General features: G+C 29.4%; 1 protein-coding gene across 1 annotated transcript in view; it reads left to right on the top strand.

Annotated features, from left to right (window-relative positions):
* Positions 1-21,387, top strand: part of LOC148239263 (potassium voltage-gated channel protein Shaw-like) — a 204,591-nt gene that overhangs the window by 132,401 nt on the left and 50,803 nt on the right. Inside the window, exons 6-7 of the mRNA XM_088183931.1 lie at positions 6,241-6,672; positions 7,686-8,000. Of these exons, the coding sequence (XP_088040057.1) occupies positions 6,241-6,672; positions 7,686-8,000 (747 nt within the window). The remainder of the gene's footprint in view (positions 1-6,240; positions 6,673-7,685; positions 8,001-21,387) is intronic.

Genomic DNA, 21,387 nt, shown 5'->3' with positions numbered 1-21,387 from the left:
GTGAAAGACCTTGTATTTTTTTGCAAGGCCCATTATGATTGAGGTTCTTGTAACATGCAATTTTATTTGATTCTATTTGGACAATTTTATTTGATTCTATTTTATTTATTAAAATATGAAGATCGTGAACTCACAGGTTAACCTGATGCGTCACAATGGCAATAAGCATAAGGGATATACAAATTTAAGTAAGATTGAATCGCGTTTCCATAACTTCGATTTAATCATCATATATATTTGCAGGAACAATGTGCTTGCAACATAAAAAATGCACAGTATAGGGCAGTCTGACAGCCATTGCCAAAGAAGAGTTGGCAAGTGTTTCAGTTATAGACTTTATTTTCAAGAACAGTGGACGCGACCGAGAGTTACACTTATGATAGCCCTCCGGCGCAGTACTTTTATTATATAGATTTCTTTCTTACTTCAAACATTACATGTAAGAAGTATCATTCTTGAAGCTGTCATTAATAAATTAACATAAAATAATAGTTTGTTTAATTAGGTTAATTTATAGACTTATCTCTATATTATTATATTATTTTATTAGAGATAAGTTAAGGGTCTTTTTATTTGTGGTCAGTTTGAACGTATATCCACGCTTAATACTACATTTAATTATAACATTATATCTTAGCAGATTACTTGCCAGTATGTTGGGTTGAGTTTTTAATCTGTTTAAATACTGTTTACTTATTGTTTTAATTGTTTTTCTTACACTAACATAGTTGCAGTCTCTAAGGAGTTTTTTAATGATAAGCCTGAATTTGATTATGTGATTTTCAAGTCAGCTTCTATCAAGATAAATTACAAAATATTATGCAGAATTTTATTGTGGTACTAATTTCCTAGTAAATAATACTGAATGATAATTAACTTTGCTTAGCGTAAGTAAGACATGAATTGATATAGTTTCATTAGCTCTGATTCGCTATTTAACAATGTTAACTTTGGGTCAATATCAGGGACCATTAGTCCGAGGAAGATCTATAGTGTATAACAAATACAGCATCGGTCCTAGAACGCTACTCTGAGGCACACCCGATGATATTTAGTACAGTTTTGTGTTTACTTCTCTGATCTTATTTGGATGTATCCATCTTTGAGGTAGATTATTATGGCATTAAAAAGATGTTGTATAGAAGTAGTAATAACTAATTTTGTGAAGTAGTTCATGATGCAACATTATGTAAAAAGTCTGATTGAGCAATATTTTTATTTTCAAATGTTTTATTTTTTTCATCAATTTTCTTTTCACATACATAACATTCATACTTTGTTCTTGAGCATAACTTTAGTACTTGGTATTAGGGAGTGACATGTTTTACTATTTTAAATTCCACACGTCACCCGAAACTTTAATTTAGCCATTTGATTCGTTCGTGAGAGCCGTAAATCCAGTTTAAAATCGACTTAGCAACGCACAGGTGAAATCCCTAACCAGAATTCAGAGCCTGCTCGCGGTTAGCTCCCGTTGCCTTCCACTTTTTCCATACTACAAAGTGCTATCCGAACCGCCATCGGCTTGGGGTTTACGGATATTTCGGCGCGGGATTGGTTTCCTTAGGGTCCTTAATGTACCATAAAACCCGTAGACCGAGCCTTCTCGGCGGTCACGTGACCCGGATTGTGTTTGACGGGTTAATGGGTGGACGGGGTCGACGACGACCCCATCTCGGTCCGATAACGTATATTATAATTATTATCAGGCATGCCGGAACGCGCCGGAACGCCGGCGATGCGCCCGCGGTGACGATAAATAATTGCCAAGCCGACGTAAAAGGCTGTGCGGCTAAAAAGTTATGGAGCCCTTCTAAAATATTAAATGAAGTAACTTTATTGTTATATTATGCAGTAATAATATTTGCTGGAAAATGAAGACAACGCAGTTAGAATAGTATAGGTTTTTTAAGAATTGCACACGAAATATATGTAGTATTATTATTCTTTAGTTCAGCTTTCATATTCTAAGTCAAATTTATCATACTTCTTTTTAGTCGCACATAGTATAGCAATCGTTCGGCAAACTCATCGCCATCGATGCATAATAATAGCAAGGAGATTATCTACGGCCGTTCACATGAACAGAATGCTTCCATGTCTTTTAATAATACAAGGGTTCAAAATCGAGGTACCAATGCGAATCTGACATAAATGATAATGGATCCGTACCCAAAGAGTTGTCTATACTTTTGACTGCCGTTATAACCCATGAATACCGAATTTTAGACCCACATATACACATATATACATATAATTTTTGATCAGTAGTAACACCAGTAAGATGTATTTTTACCATATTAATTTAAATATATTAAATAAAATGTTAAATTATTTAACATATTTAATTTAAAAAAAATTTATGATATCCAGAAATTGTCTTGTACATAATTTATTCAGCAAAAACTAATAAAAATGTAATTTTTATAATTGCCTTAGACAAAAAAAATGTAGTAAGCGCGCTTTTGTTATTAGATATCGGTTTAATGGTCGCAATGGCAGCAAGTCCTTTAGAGTTCAAAAATATGTTTATTAAATTATAGTCCAGGCATATTATTTAACGCTAGATTTTATATTACTGCTCTGTTTATTCTGAAGAGGCGGTGGCAAAGTTTGTTCATATTTATAAATACAATTGCCTCTGATTTATTCTGGTTGATTTTCATTTTCTACCTCTTGTAATATTTATTCAGGTTTTTAAAATATTTTTGTGGTTCATTCGCAATTAATTTGAGACTGTATTGATTCGTTAAAATAGCTGTTTTGACAGCCTATAGTTTGTACACAAGATGATAAACAGAAAAATTCTCTAAGGACCTCTAGCTGAAATTTTTAAGAACGTGACTTAATGCTGTTATTAATTGATTTAATAATGAAATTGAAGCCTTATAAGCGTTTTACATAAATAGAATAAAAATTCAAGCGTTATTAACAAATATATATTTACAATATAAATAGGCAAATAAACTCTTAAAACATGCTCCAATAAAGTCCGTGGACGTAAAACGTCGACTTTGACATATAAAGTGAATGTTTTCTTCATTGCGGCAGAGCGTAATCAATAATCACCGAGAATTTGCAAAATGTTTCAAAGTGTGCTATAAAAGTGTATACAGTAAAAGCATACAATACAGGTAAATAAATATACATAAAACCTATACTTATTTATTATTCTGTGTAGAAATCTTTTTTTTGCGTGAGTCAATCTTGAAATTTGTTTTTTTTTAAGTTTTCTATATATAAGATAAACGTGATAAATTCTGGATATTTCAAAATATATTTTTGTTGTGTTATGAAAAGTTTTTTCACAACACAAAAGCTCAAGAAATTTGATTGATTTTTTTAAAATAGGACGTTTTATAGCGTAAGGATTAGGTACTGTACATAATGTATGTAAGGGTGGGATATATTAAGCTTTAAGTGCTCTAAAAAAGTAATTAACGAACAAACCTAGCACCGTTCTCTACTACCCTATTATAGACTGTTCCTAACCACAAATTTAACAGCCTCCTTTCTAGCGTTCCAAGGTGTGAAAAAGCATCTAGTCAAATTTGATTCTGTCTTTACGTAATTTTCAATTATTTTTTATATAAACATAGTACAACATACAACAAAAAAGATTGTGTAAAGTTATTAGTGGCGTAGATGTGTCGCAGACACCCAAATTATTAAGCACTCAATTTAAAAACATATTATTATTACCATAAATATATTGAAAGTTAACACAGAACATAAACAAATCAAGTGATTGAAATATTGAAAAATGTTACGGCCAGAAATTAATTTATTAATGATTACTTTGTAACGTATGTCTATTCATTGTTGCTATGCGAATTTATTTAGTAAAAATAATATGCAGTAAACTTGTCGGTTCTGAAAAAGAGAACGAAATAAAGTGAAATAACTGCATCAAGCGGGTCTTAAAAAAGAAGCATTTGAAGTTATCTGAACGTATTATGTCAAAAAATATGAGCGAGGAATTTAACAACATTTTTACGAGAGTTGCGAAAGTTATAAACTACATTAGAAGAGTCATTTAAAATGTGTGTGAAGGTATGGATGCTAATTACACCTCACTTCTATACTATTTTAAAGTGCACTAGTTATCTCGTACAAAAGTGATTCAAAAGGTGATTGAACTCACAGAAGAGATTGCAATTTTTTTTGATGAAAATTATGATGAATAGGCAAATATGCTTAGGAACGAACATTTTATTGTTAAAATAACTACAAATGCATTTACAGGGAAAAGTGTAAAAATCCACAAAAAAATGAGCTATGGAAATCAAAATTAGAACAAAATAAGTTCGACATGTTTCCACTTTTAATAATTGGATGGCTTTGTAATGGATTTTTGACATTATTTTGGAGATATTGATTTTACGAAATTTGTGCAAATACAGAATCCATCATGAACAAGATGATTAATTTCGATTGACCATTAAAAAGGAAAAATAATTTAGAGTAAAACCCTACCTTAATTTTGGTTAAATCAAAGTGAAATATTTAAAATATTATCAAGCAAAATGTACTGCCGCCATTTTATGCATTAGAAGTAGCTGCCATAATATCTTAATGTTTTTTTGGGGATATAAAATTAACAAGCAAGACAAATTTCTATTTGAGTGGCTGATATTTATGACCAATTATCTGCCTGTCTATTTATGCATAGTTCGTGCTTTAAGCTTTAAAACAAGTTCGTGCTAAGCTTTTAAACAATCTTCCTTATATTCAGGTACTTCTAAAAATAATTTATACGCTGATCCTTTATTGTGTTGTCTACCAGTACTAATAAAAATCATTTAGAAAACTGTATACAAAAAGCTTTTTGTCCCATTTATTTCTTCATTTTCAATAATTAATTATATTGTTGAAAAAAAGATTTTTAAAATAAGGGTGTTTTTGCTACAATATGTATTGAAAAATATCGTTTTTGATTGACCCCTTATGGATGCCTCCTAAATATTTTTACCAAGGACCAAATCGCCACTTGCCAATTTATTTTAATAAAATATATTCCTATATTACTCATTATTTTAGTTAATTATGATTATCTAAAATAAACTTATGATATATTAGTGTATAGAAAATTAAAAATATGTTTGTTTAAAATGTAACATATATCATTTAAAAAACATATTTATGTGGTTATTGCTTATAATCACTGCACATTTAATATTTATTTTAAGATAACTCAATAATATATATTCTCGAAAGATTTATCTTTCGTATACTTATTTATTTATTATGTTTTCAGTCCCATGAATAAAATTATAAATATTTTTTGTAATATCATAGAATAAAAAATACGTAAATACTGCATAATATCCTATATCGATAGCACTACTTAGGTTAATACTCTGCAACGAACATTATTTTATTCTCAGCTTCAGCTTTTAAGCAATGTAAGCATTGTTGTTTTCTAAGACTTATAAGCAATGGAAATATCGTTTTTAGCAAATAAAATGAACAAATTTGAAAAAAATCGGCATTACCGGTATTTTATTTTGAAATACCGGTATTATTAAAGGTCGATTTTGGCACTAATACCGGTATTACCAGTACTACCGGTATTGCATTTACTATGTTTATCTTCGTACAATATAATTACTCGCTATTTGTATATTTGTCAAATATATATTGAATACGTAATAATGAAAAGCAGTTTTTCTTATTGCATATAAAAAATTTAGAATGTAAGCTGAGAACACTGAGATAATTATAAAGTTCTTATAATTGAGTTATTTCAGAAATTAAATCGTCTAGCATCAAATTTAAAAATACAAGCTTTATTTTAGTATTCACAGTCGAATAATTTAACTTCGTGTATTCGTTATTTACGCTCTGAATTCATACATTAAAAAAGCAGGAAAGGCCATCATGAATATTATATAATGTCGCAAATGATTTTTATTGCGGTCGTTATTGTCTGTGAAAAATGGCAAAAACATTAAAATTTAAAGCGTGATTTGACCTTTCACGTGATCCGTGCGAAATTAAACTCGCAAACAACAACAATAACAAACACAAACTTCTAAAGAAGTATATAAGGATTTGTGTAAAATATTAAGTACCATCATTTTTTAAAAATACGTTATGTAACTTTGTCAGGCGTTTAAGTAGTTACGGATAGTACAATTTTACTTTAAGCTTTGTGAAAATTTATAAATTGCAATTTGAACGCCGTGCTCAAAAAGTTTAAGTTAAATAAATAAAGTTTAACGGTGTATTTTTTTCCAGGTCATATCCGTGATATCAGTCTTCTTCATATGCGTCTCAGTTCTGTCGTTCTGCCTCAAGACACATCCTGACCTTAGGGTAGAATATACCATATACAACCCTGTGATAACGTCAAACTATACAGTAAACAATTCGACCAACGTTACGTGGGACGTCGAAGAGCATAGGAAAGAGGATAAGAATTTAAAGACTGTTTATAATACAAGCGAAGACGAGCCTTCTACTATCAACAGGATCAAAAGATCGACCGAATATACGAGCTATTACGCTAATGCCAATACTAGAAATCAGTATAGGTACCAGCATAATGTGAATCGATGGGGTGAGAGTGACGCGAATCGATGGCACCATGGACAACCACACAGAGCTTTCTTTTATGTGGAGCTCGTTTGCAACGTTTGGTTTACAATAGAATTGGCTGTGAGATCAGTGGTAAGTTAATTTTTTTTAGTATTGAATGTCCATAAAATAGACAGTAACATATATATATATATAAAAAATAATTTTACTCATTTAAATGCATTGTTTGAATTTCCCACATTTATTTAATGTAGGTGTGTTACTATGCGTACATAATACACACAAACGTGCGAAACGAAAATGTTGATTTACCACAAAGGCATTTTGAGCAAAAGTACCTTAAAAATATTTTATCATTTGCTGTTTCATTATAAAACATAAAAATGCTATTGTAAATATTTAACATTGTTAAGTAACACAAAGCGCTTAAATTTACAAAATTAGGATAGACGATAAAATATACAATATAATGATTCATTAGGTCTTTATATAAATAAAAATCTATTTTAAACAATCTTTAATATTAATAATATTTTTAATATGAATTTTAATTTTAATAGTTATCTATATTTCCTAAGTGTAGTTTTTATTTGTCGAATAAAGACTTACACTTGTATAACGTTTGAAATAAATATCGTTTTACATTTCCAAAGGATCATTATTTTATAATATATATCAATATATTTATTACTCATAAGAATTTATAATATATAGCATTTAAAAATCGCAGTAATTTATTATTGTAATGAAAATAAAAATCAATTAAAAGTTTTAATCTTTGATAATTGTTTTGATCTCTTTTGCGTTATAACTATAAAAACATTTACAAATACCTCACAATGTTTTGAAATGTAAGTGATTGTGGCAAATCTAATACAAAATATATAAATACTATTCCATTTGTATATATATTATTAAAATTAATTAATAATCTAAGTTCATCATAATGTTTAATAAGTAACGGTTCAAACCGAAGCCCGGAGCGAAGTAAGGACTATGTGCCCAACTTTGATTAAAATGTTCAAACTTTCACAAAGGAGCAATTGTCCAAAATTCTGCCTCAATCAGCGGAGTTCCTCTAAGGAACTAACCTTAAGTACTTATCAGACATTAAACACAAAGATTTATGTTTATTATTTTTTCAGGTTGCTCCGAACATCATTGAGTTCATCAAGTCACCAGTGAACATAATCGACTTCATAGCAACACTGAGTTTCTACATGGACGTAATAGTAGAGACTAGCATGTTGCCGAAGACCAACGATAAAACTGACATTTTAGAGTTTATATCCATCATAAAAATTTTGAGATTGTTCAAACTGACAAGGCACTCGCCCGGTTTGAAAATCCTAATCCATACCTTCAAAGCCTCAGCCAAGGAATTGACTCTCTTGGTGTTCTTCCTGGTTCTCGGCATCGTGGTATTCGCCAGTCTCGTTTTCTACGCTGAGAAATTACAGGTGAGTCAAATTAATTATTTACTTTTAAATTTGTTTAGTAAGTTCGCTATTGTGATTTGTTTGATTCGGGAAATTTGTTAACTCAGGCGCAAGGCTTAGAGTATATTATATTTGTGCGAATTGATTTTATTTGCGTAACATTATAATCAAAAGTTATATTATCACGCTTAAAATTTATTTTTCGTCAGTAAATTAATATACTTGTAGTATAGGAGTGTTTTCTATTCATTGTCAAAAAAATTATATTTTAAAAAGGTTAATAATATAACTACGCATTAATATTATACTTGGTTTTATACCATTTATGTATTAAAATTATGGTAATTGCATTGCTAGTTTAGGGTTAATATATTATATAATTATTTGAGTCTAAATGATAATATCGATGATTTGTAATATGTTTGAGTGACGGTTGTGCCACAGTTGGTAGTGAGCACCCCGAAAGCTCGCTGCTGCAAATGAGAAAAAAAATATAAAAAAAATGAATCTTTAATTTTTTTTTATTTTAAATGTTGATATTGTTATTTTTTAGTGTAGCTAATTTTTTTTTAGAATAATAAAATAAATTAAATTTATAATTTATTATAGATTTGAAACTATTTTTTTGGTTTTAAATATATTTAGGAAACTTCGGTTTTTTCATGTTACTCAAGTCACCGTCATGCGAGCTATAGAAATCGTCGCTCCTATGAGTACTTTGCTGATTCTAGAGTACTACAGGGATTCATTCTGGGTCCTCTGCTCTTTTTTTTGCGAACTGAGAATATTTCTAATATGCTGAATATCGTAAACAGAAATATTTGGAGTCGCGGTCGATCGACAATTAATTAACAATCATCACTTTGTCAGATTTTTTAGGAAGAGTTGTTTTAGGCAGAAATACTTATGTCAATGACTTAAAAGTGATTTTCGGGTAGAGATTAAAATTTTGTATGCAAATCGCCAAATACAGTGGCAAAAATGCTCGGCTTAGTTATGCGGAGCGCGTGTCACTTTAATAATTTATTGTTGATTCAAGTTCTGTACGATACGATAATTCATAGTGTCCTCAAATATAGATTTATTGCTTAAAATCCAAGTGAATAGAAATACTCCTTGTTATTAGAAAGAATTTTATTTTTATTTTTTTGCATTAGAATACCTGGTCCTAGTATATTTCAACTTAAAGCTTTGGGATACAATTCATCTCATTATCAGCGTATTATTTACTTAATAAAGTGTCAAAAATTTATGAATTTCTAATGACTTTTGGTTGTGAGACATTGAGTGCCCTAGAGAGTCGCAATCGTGTCCTTTATTCTTGTCCGTTGCGACCAGAACGTCAGCGCTTGAAAACGCTCCTTTTTTAATACAAAAAATGCATGATTGTTTCACATTAGCTTGTTATATTATAAGCACAAAGTTATACATAAGGTTTCATATTATATTTTTAGCTATAGTATTCCTAAAATTAAATTGCATAATATCTGTATTTATACTAAAATTAGATTAGCAATAAAAGTATGAAATCATAAGACATGATAAACAATTTAATGCTTGTTAGTTAAAATTTTTTTTTCCCAAAAGTCATTACCTTTTGTATTACAATTTTATTTGTAATAAAGTATTGTTTGAAAGTTATTTTGTAAATAAATAAAATTCATGAAATAAATACAAATATCAGTTTTGCTGGGAATTAAATTCTCATGAGAGTATTTTCTAAGCTATCCCTTTAAAAAACCTTTGATTTTGTTAGCATCAAACGCGATTTGAGATGCAATGCACAAATACCAAACGTTTCCGAGCTTACCGACTCGAATTGGATCCGATTCGGCACAAACAAAGTGTCTCAGAATGCAATTCCCTTAAGATATCGGAATTGGAGAGTTGAAAATTTCAGCATTTCAGCACAAAAGCTACGAATAAGTAGTACGCTTGGTACGAAACGAGGCGTCAAGTTGAATATTTATATCAATAAGTGCATTCGAAAATCCAAAGTGCTTTTACGTGTCGGCAAAGATCTCGGAATTGCTCTCAGCCATTACAGGTGTGTGATAGCAGCAGTTTATAGCATCCGGATGCGATCCAGATGAAACTTTTATCATTTTGTCACATTCTATAAGCTAGATGAAATTGTAGAGACAGTTATATAAGGAAAGCGTATCAATTTTATTGAGCAAATATATTCGACGATCTGCAGTTGAACGAGATCAAAAAATATTGGATGTTGGATCAATACTAGGGCAAAGAATGTACATATACATTATTATATATGGGGTTGAGAGCAACCATCGCAATACATATGTCAATATCAATCATATAAGCAATAATGTGCATAAATATATATTGTCTTCTTGATAAGCTTTATTCTTGAACTCTCATGAATTGTTTTAAGCAGATACTGATGCATACAAAATGTTTATAGTAAGATCACATAAAATGTATTTAATTACTTTGTTGAACTCAGTCTTTAAAATATAAATTCACATATTATAATACAAAAAAATTATACAGTGATTTTTAATTTATTTATGTATTATTAAACGAATAATAGACGATTTTTATAAATTGATCTGATCTGATTTTATTTTTAGCAATATCGTATGCCGCAAAATTGTATTTTGTAGCTAATTTTTAATGATTTGATAAAAGCCATACATAAATTAATATCAGTTAATCGTTAAATAAAAATATGACGTTTCAAGTTTTATTTAATATTTCATTAATTTTTATCAATAATTCGAATTTAGTTCAACTTTTAATTAAAAAGTTACTTCAATATATATATATTGATTTTTTTTAATAAAAACTGGCATGTAATTGAACCGTGGAATAATATACATATTATGAAATACAATTTTAATTTGGCAAAACATATTAAATCTTGAGATATTTTTATGTTCTTTTCCAGGATTTGAGACTTATTTTTTTAAGATAATTCCAGGGATGAATCTCTAGTATTTAGCATTACTCTATATATTACATTTGCCACATATTTACGCAAGTGATGAATATTAATTTTGAATGATCTGAAATTTCAATGGCCACATTCTCTCCGTCCCTTTTCACGCATGAATATACATAGGTACGTTCACGGGTATCGAAGCGACATAGCAAGAATCACGCTTCGATACTTGTAAGGGTGCCTCATGCGTGAAAAAGGACAGACCCACGCAACTTTACTGTTTTTATAGCATTTACAGTAGAATTCAGTTATAGGATAGAGAAATAATATAATACATAGTTTCGTATCCGTTTAAAAATGGATGGAATTTTTATTAAAATATTATAAATTTATAGATCCTGTTTGTATTTATTTGCTATTGAAAAGTATTATTTATTTATACTGATACATGCATGATTTTTTTAGGGAATATAATTCTAATTTAATATATTTTTTTAGTAATGCAAAAAATGTTTTAATAAAATTTATGCTCAATCGATGATTGTCGGCAGTAAATATTCCTAGATGCATACTGACTTTACTTGGTCTTGTCATATTTTGATACAAGCAAATTATAAAACTAACAATCAGGCGTCTTAGAAATAATCAAACTCTCTTAATTTATTATAATCTGTATGTATCAAATTTTATTTATTTACCTTTCAGTAAATTTTACACAAATGATTGACATATTTTTATTTAAAGATATAAAATTTTAATACGAAATATACAAAAATAAAAACTTCAAAAGAAAGCTAATCTAAAGTCCATTATATTGATGTGAAAGTTCAAAGAGGCAATCTTTTTTAAACGGTTGTCAATTTCAGTGGCTTTATGGACTATTAATTGAAAAGCTGAATGAATAGAGTTTATCCCTCTATATATTATTTATTCATTCAAAATATTGTGTATTATTTTGGGCCACTCTGTATTATCTCTGACAAAAGCTTAATGCAACCAAGTATTAAATGTTCGCACAATAACGTCAAAACACACATTCACATTATTAATACGTCCGTGTTTGCTTCGATAATTGTCATAATTGCGAATAATGGATATTGCGTTTTGTCGCCACCCCCTTAACCCATAACGGACTCGCGAATAAACAATACGACAATTGTTCCCGAGTTTAATTAACTCTTTGAGACAATGAGCGCAAAATGTTCGCCGTCATTTTGTACGTCCATAATACATCCTTATTTAAATGTTCCTACTCCTTTAACAAGAATGGGATATTTAAGGTGAACTAATCCTCGAAGCATTCTGACAAAACGATAACGGCTACGCAGACTTGAAATTCATATATATATATTAATATTATATGAAATATTCCTATTTTTTTATTATTATTAAAATTAAATCAGTCTATATAAATAATAACAAATTCCTAATTTATATATTTTACCTTTTTTCTTTCTCCCAGAAACTAAGCATTTCCCTGGAGAGTTTTTTTGTAATATAGTAACAAATTATGTGCAATATGAAGATGTCTGTGCGCTGCGAGTGTCGAAATAAAAAATTAGTTGGAACGTATATGACCATTGAAATACCGTTGTGAAATACGAGATAAGCCTCAAAGTGACTCTGTTAAATGAAACGAAGTATTCTCACTATCGACCATATATTTTTTTAACTATTTAATTTAGTAACCTTAACGCTGCAGATGCTCTAAAATAATCGTATTTTGTAAACGTTTATAATGTAAGAGTCATTTGCTTTATTTGTAAACAGATTCGTCACAGCTATTACAACTATAAAAACTCTTTCACGCTATTTGCAGAATTTTTTGTGATTAATCCCCAACGAACAATCCACGTGTGTCCAAAGCATTCCTCTCTTTTCACTTCGAGGGTAGAAGCGAGAAGAGAAAAAAACTCATTTCGCAACACCCATTTTATGGGCGGCGGGGTTCTTTTTTTGCAAATGGCGCGAGAAAATTTTATTGCGTCCACGTGTCCCTGTGTGTTTGTGTCTTGAGCCCGATCTGACACGTATATACGAGCCCTTTGGCGACATAAAAAAATACTAGTACACGTGTGCGCTTTGGGGTCTCAATTACCCTGGGCTTTTTAGTGAGCCGCTTGATGTGTACGTCGACTAAAAGAGAATTATGGCGGAGATAAATGCGAAAGACGAGCATTATATAACGTAACTTATTGTTCAATTTACATGAATGTTAAGTCAGTATGGAATAAAAAAATTAATTAAGGTTTTATATTTTATTTTATTTTTAATATCAAAAGTGTATATATATATATATTTATAGATATATTAATTTTATGGTACTTAAGATACGTACACTTACGAACACGTGGCACGTTCAAGTGGTCATCCACTTTGCATTAATTTTGCATAGTGCCATTAACGTCTAAAACATATTTAGGCACTGCATAGCCATATGTGATATATGTATATATATATAATTACTTTTTATTCAAGGAATATATATATAAATTGAACGATTTTTAATATTATATATTTAAACGAAGTCACACGTGTTTCCAATCATGGATAGATTTGCTTCAAACCCACTTTGATTGCCCTTTCAGACATTGTCTCCTTAAAGGTGCCTTCCTCGAATCGATGGCAATTCAATCCTATAAGGGGTTAAATGCCCTTAGTGTATTCTTGTGTATGTGCTACACATCCTGTGATACAATGCAAACCCAAAAACTTTATATGTATACATATATATAAACGTTTCGTAGATAGAGAGGGTAAGCAGGTCGCGTAGTTGGATTGTTTGTCGTAGGCGATGGTACTTTAAATAGGTTTTAAGTGCCCTATTTCCAATTTGTACATTATGTGGTCTCGTCTGGATGTTTGCTCGCAATACAAACCCAATTCAGGCAAATAAATTCAATAAAGCTTACATTTCATCCGTTTTCCGTGGATTGAAAAAATCACAAAATTTGTGCCCAATGGTTTATCGGAAAAACGCGGAAAGAAAATATTTGTTTTATTTTGTAGTTTTCAGTATGATATTCAATATATAATACAATACCGTTTATTTAACCGGGCGTTTAGTTCACCTTTCAAACAAACGATATCGGAAACTCGTACATATTTGGAACAACGGGTATATTGTTAACAAGCATTTTAATTAAAAATTCTTTGCTCTATTTAATATAAATTGTTTCAATGCCCTAATTATTTTGTATCGGTATGATTTAAGCTTTATAGGACCGTAAAAAAATATTTTTTAAATTCGAGTGAACAAAATAAACAAATAACTCTTATTTAAAAAAAAATTGAATTATAGATCATTATATTATTATTATTCCAATCGATTAATTAAGCTCAGGAGAAATGTGTATACAGTAGACCCCCTAATAACACGGTAAATTTCAGACGTGCTATTTGGGAGCGTGTAGTTGAGGGACTATAAAATACTCCAAAATACTTTTGCAATGCGTATGTACGAATCATTCGCGTGTGATGAGATATATATAGGACGGAATAGCGTAGTCCGTAACATCTCAGATTAGTAACTCTGAGGTTGTTGGTTCGAGCCCCGGCAGCGTCACTTGAATTTTTATTTATATAAAATGTGCTATTATAATCTATTGGTTATAAATTATATTATACATAATAATTATTATTAATATTGATGTCACCGTGGATAATACTTACTTTTAGTTATTCATTATATCTGATTGACTTACTCAGTTGGTACAGATTTACCACATTGTGACGCATTGGGCTTACGCTTGTCAGGCTACAACAGAAAATTTATTAAAAAATATGTAAAAATATAAAACTAAATATATCCTACATTAGGCTCGCTCACACACAAAGTAACGTGCACCCAAATAGAAAGACCCCAATTTACCGTGTTATTGGGGGGTCTACTGTATATGGCATAAAAATCTCTAATAAGTAGCTTATTTAGCTAATAGAGAATATAACGTACATATGTATAAATAAGAAAAAAATATTTATGATAGTCCTAAAAAGTGTGATTAAACTTACATTTAGTTGGTTTTTAAACTATTTAAAATCCTTTTTTTTTATAACAGGATTTCCCAAACTTCTCCTGCGATGAAACACTTCATAATTCTTAAAATTTTAACAAAACGCCTTGCTTATTTTGTAGATAGGTAATAATATATAATTAAAATTGAAATGATGAGAAATAAATATTAACTTATAAATTATGTAGAGCATAGCACAAAATAAAAGTGATTATAATAAAGTTCCTTATGACATTGATCTTGAAATCAATTTGTTATGTAATATTTTGGCAAACTAGGGTACATTTTTGACAAGTTAACCAAAAATAATTTAATGGCTAATCTGTGAATTTTTGTTTCAAATCAGAGTGTCATTTTTTTGATCAAACAGGTTTATTAAATCACTGCATATAAGCCTACTGGCTTACCTGTCACGTAAAATAAATTCAGAACCCAGAAACTGTCATAACTAGTTTTTTAAAATATTAAAAAACAGTTGTTTTTATGACATAGAAGTGTTTCAAAAATATTTTAGAAATTTATTCATCTACTTTAAATTTAATTTATTTAAGCATTAATGTGAAACGAAAAAACAGTTATTGTGTTTAACTGTAGAAATCTAAAATTTTAGTTTTCTCTTAAAAGATATAAATTTATCTTTTGTATTAAAGCTTTTGAGTTCATTTAATTGCACTTTATAAAAACTCTGCCAGATGTGAATGATTACCTACGAAAGATTCAATAAAATTTTGTCTTTAATTATTTTGTGCTATGTATATATAAAAAATACTAAAAATTCACTTCGAATTTCATAAAACTTCATTAGCGCTTTTTTCTAAATAGCCATATTAATTTATTATGTTATATTTTAATTATTCTGCTGCTTCATCCAAGACATATTTTTATTTTGCTCAATTAATTAATGAAAAATACAATGACTATAATACTTAAAGTATACGTAAAACAACTCTTCTGCGTGCAAAACGCATGTGACGCACACCCACTTCTTCTTACTCACTCTCGTTACTTAACACGCGAGTGAGCGAAATGGAATGTATCTTACCATACGCGCCTGATGCTAATATAAAGTATTTTACATGCATATACTATATATATAATAGCTAAAATATAAACTTGATCCGTTCTTCTTGGCTATTGATATTTTATATTTTCGAAAAATTTACAGAATTAATGAAAATTACCTACCTTGTCGCATACCTTTAACTTTTATAAGCCGTTTTAATATGTCATTAACTTCACCAAAAATACATTTTTACAATATACTGATCTACAGCATTGCATTTCACGATTGATTTCTAGTTAACAAAAATTTTGTATTATTGCATCAAAAACAATTTTATAAATATCCAGAACATAAATTAGAGGTTGCACTATTTAGATCATGAACGGTATGATTGAAATAAGAAAACATAACGAAAATATTAAACCGAGAGCAGCCTCCAAAAAATAATTAAATTTTATATTCATCCCGCTTCGCTTAAGAGGCTACATTATTCATGTTAATAACCTAATTCGTATTGCGGGAGTAAATTTTTATTGCTCTCAAACGTAATTAGTAGCAGCAAAAAGGATTAGCAAAGGTCTAACTTTGTACGTTATTGTATTCGGACCATTCCTTCCGTGAATTGAACACAAAACAATGGTTTGAACATAGACGTTATCGAGCATAAACTCATTGATCCTGGAAACTAAAGGATCAAATAAAATATTAAAAATAATTGCGTGAGTTTTTTTAACGGCTTAATTTGCTAATAAAATATGGCGCATCGTTGGAAATATCTGAAATTTCGTGTTTACAAATCCGATTAGAGAATATTTCCCGGGAATATTTTTTATCTTTATTATTTTCCTCTTCAGCTCGGCGACATTACCATATTACTACCTTACATCCGCCATTATGAACCGTAAAAAATGTGGAATAATATTTTATTATCCTCAGTCGAAAATACCGCAGCGGTGCGCTCAACGAAATATGAAATATATACTATAATAAAAATTATAATCATGTGCATTAATTTTAATAATGTAAGACCATTTGGATAATTTTTATGGTTTATTTATTCCTATGTAAGTAAATTTTGTTTTAGTTTGTCACAACTTATTAAAAATATCAGTGTTTTCTTAACGTATCAACAAATTTATTATAGTAAAATTGAAATACTTTTCAAGGGATATTAAAAATGACATTATACAAAAGTGTAAATAAATTTCGTTTTAGTTTAACACAGCTTATTACAATTTATATTGTTATCTTAATGAATCAACAAAGGGTGTTATTTCAAAATACAGTCATTCAATATCTGAAAAATATTATTTTATATATACATATATGATTTTTTTTATGAGCTCATTATCAGAGATTTTTTATTCATAATATGTACTACCTAGCTAGATTTAAATTAATTGATATTTATTCGTAAGATTAGGAACATCTATGAAAACCTAATCTGCTGATCTATCAAAATTACAATTATTTTATAATTACTAATTTTATCTCCTAAACACGATAGAAATTGCGATAAACCACTGGTTAATCGCGCCATTGACACTTTCTAAACACATTATATTATTGCGCTTAGTTTCCTTTTAGTATTGAATACATTCTTTAGGTCGGAATAGGGTAGTCCGTAAGATCTACTTTGAGTAGTCATATTTGTAATAAAAAATTAAAATAAAATATAAGTGTCTTGTAGTTTCTGATTCCAGACAGTTATTGCAATTACTTAAGTTCATAAATTATTCAACCCATATAATAATATTTTTTTTAACTATTTTCATCACATGCAAATATCGTAATAAGCCTAATCATTAATTTGCACTAACACACTGCAAGCATTACATTACATACAGCAAAAAAGGCTTTGTTAACTCAAGTTACGTATATTTAAAGTGAAAATAATGCTTGAATTTTTACTAGCCTCAAAAATAATCCTCGTATTACACAGATATTGGAATTTATTTTTCGTGTCCTATTTCGGTATAAAAGATGTATTTTTCAAAACAGGCTTTGGGGCAAAAGGAAAAATAAATCACATTGATATATCAATGGGCTTTATTCGGATGTATTATTTTTTTAACATCACCGGTAAAATTGCTATTGGCGTACTTGTAAATATCAGTTAAGATCTTTGTACTAAATTCAAAGCTCAATCGACATAATGAATATTTACAAGTGTGTGTATTAAAACCACCAGACTTTTCAGTGACATATATTTAATCCATTATACACGTGCTAGGGTTCGTTTTTTAATAATCTCGCATTTTTATAAATAAAAATTTGAGTTTGCTGCTGTGACTTGCGCCCGTGGCCGTACAGACTACACTATTCTGACCATAAAAATCTAGACATTTTTTAATTTTATTTTTAATATAATTTTAATTTAGTAAATGTAACATTTTTAAATTTTTTTATATCGTTTTTGCTATAAATATACGGTAACTTGATTATAAATTTCAAACCTTCCAAAGGTTTACTGTGAATATAAAATTTATACTCAATTTTATTTATTCAATAAAAACTAATTAAAATATGTTTCCACAGGGTATCTAATACAAATTAACATGCCTAAATTCAGTAGGGCGAGTCTAATTGAATTTATGGCCCGTTAAAAGCTTTTTCGCTTTTGTAGTACACTTTTAAAAGCAGGCACTTTGGCGCAACAACCATGAATCCGGGCAACTGACGTTCCGAACCTTATGTTGCTCAAAATTTTTATGAAACCAATAAATCGACCGTAGAATATTTGGCAACGCCGTAATCCGAAGCCCTTAACCCTCGTACGACCTCATACGTATAGCGGCCGCCCGACCATAAATCCGCTGCTCTTTTTTTCCTTTTCGTTACAAATTTATATTGTCGCACCCTTTTTACGCGTTTACTGAAAATAACGACGCATCCGAGCCGTCTAATCTAGATTTCCTAGGGGTGTTTATCTTGAAAGTACTAACTGAAACGTCGCATCGTAGGCGGAGAAACCGAAATTTGCTACGGTTAACCCTTTACTGCTAATTTCGTTTTAAATTTAGATTGAAGCATCTTATTGCGTATATTTTGGGTGATATTTGTTTCGGATGTAGGAATGCTTATTTCCTATATAATATAAACTAGAAATATTTAAAATTGAATTTATAAAGATTTTTTAAATTTAGTTGCTATACTGCCGTTTTTGTTAGGGTTCGCGTTACGTGACAAATTAAAACTTTGCGGTGTGTTTGATATAAACGTGTTAATCTTTAGTTAAATAGCTGCATAAGGCTCAAGAGTTTTAGACTATTAGCAACTGCGCGGACTAAGGCAAGACCTAACCTCCTACTTGGGCTGTCGTGAATGATAGCTACGCTCGGGTGGATCGGTGCGAAACTATTTTATTGTTTCATAATAATTTTAAAATAACACTTTTAGAAAAAATATTGTGGTGTTTCTATTTACGTGACATACTAACGCTCAAAAATATAATACATATGCGTGGTTTAATTATTGATTATTTTTTTATTATTTTTTTATAATTGATATTATATTGCTTTGCCAACTTGTTTCTATTTATAAAAAAATATTGACGTAAGTTTAAAGCAGAAGGAAGAAACGCCATTTGTAAATTAAAATATATAAAATTTATCCGTTATTGGCTAGTTGAAATAAAACTTTTATTTCCCAATAACGCTATAAACAAAACAAGTGTCAAGATCTTTTTTACGAAATAATTATCGTAAAAAATTTAGTAGGCGTAATACTTATTATATATAAGGTTGAAATCATGAAAATCTTAATATAAAAAAGAGTATGAATCTTTTTAATGTTAGATATAGAACAGGCTTTCGATACAGTATTGTTTAACAGTTTAACTCACAATATGTACAAATATAAAGCATTTGAATATCTGTTACGCTTTAAAAGTTAATACATGAGCAATAGAAGCTTTGTTGTTTCACTAAATAATTAACCCTCCAGATGGAATATATCAGGAAAATTTGATCAGGCTGATTTTTCTTAAGTTATATACAAATGATATCCCAGTTTATGTATTTATTTTTTAATTTTAATATATTTCATGCTTTTGCCCATCGTGACGCATTAGGTCAACCTGTCAGGCCACGATGGTTTTAATTTTAATATTAAATGTATGCTGACAGTACAACTATTTTAACGAGTGCTCACAGGCTCAAACCAAAAGCGAATAAATTACAAAAATCTCTTAAAAACTCAAATAAATATTTGGAGAGTTGAAAAGTTATAATTATTCAGAATAAAACAAAGTCAATTATATTTACGAAACGTAGACAAACTTTGCAACTGTTTCTCCAAAGTAATTAGGACAGTAGACAGTAGAATGGAAATCTAGCGTTAAATACAGTGACTTCAAGCTTGAATTTAATTAGCACATATTGCAACTTAGCTCTAAAAGGCTTGTAACCGTTGCATCCCTTATACAAATATTTTATAGAAAAAATGCGCTTACCAGAAAAATAAAATCTTAATATACAAACAATTTATTAGATCCATATGTCTTTCCAAACACCAGTAATACATTTTTCTCTTTTACATGTCACTAAAAAAAAATTAGAAATAATTTTTCAAACCAATTTGCCACTTATAATGGGGATATAATATATAATTTCGGTTATTGCTGTAATTTAAAATTTACACTGGAACAGAGAATGATTCAGCTAAGCTTTTTCATGGTGAACTAGAACTTGGGGCAAGCAATAATATCACTGTAAGATTATCTAGAGAAATTCCTAGAAATTGCAATTACAAACTTTATTTTAATAATTATTATACATCAGTGACAGTTATAAGCAATTTGGCAAAAAATAAAATACATTCTCTTAAACCTGTGAGAATAAATAGTATTTCATCTTGCAGTGAAATTAAAGCAAAAAAGAGGTACTTCAGATGAATTTGTGACATATTTTGAAGCAGTATAAATTAGTAATATTTTTTTCCAAGATAATGCACGTGATTCAAAAATATGACAGAAAAAAATAAGCAACAAAAATCAGGTTCTAAACAATATAATAGTCACATTAGTGGTGTTTACTGGATAGTAATATACTAATATTACTATTAGTTATACATTTCTGACTTTATGCGAAGATGCAATTAAGACGAAGACGTTATGAAATTGGCTGATTTTAGAAGCAACTTGGCTCAAACATTATGTACGATTGATATTTTGAACTCAAGAAAGTGGGAAGATCATTTACATTACAAGAATAAATCAAAATCAATCATAAACAGCCACACACATCAACGTCACCATCTCAAGATGTATGACTAGAGGAAATTAATCATTTTCCTATTTGGAATGACACTGAATTGCAGTGTAAATATCTAAATTACAATTTTCAAACATTTGTGGAGCGTGATAAATGCAAAAACTTAAATGTGTGTTGAATCAATTTTTTACATTGAAATGTGTGCCAAAATGCATAATGATGCAAATATGAACCAGCTATATTTTTATCTTATAAAATAAAAATATTGGAACAT

The sequence above is a fragment of the Plectrocnemia conspersa genome, unplaced genomic scaffold, assembly GCF_051122295.1.
Source record: "Plectrocnemia conspersa isolate PC_06_02 unplaced genomic scaffold, ASM5112229v1 ptg000001l, whole genome shotgun sequence".
NCBI classification, from domain to species: Eukaryota; Metazoa; Arthropoda; class Insecta; order Trichoptera; family Polycentropodidae; genus Plectrocnemia; species Plectrocnemia conspersa.
Note: the sequence above shows the minus strand (reverse complement) of the source record. Positions and strands in the feature narration are given on the sequence as shown.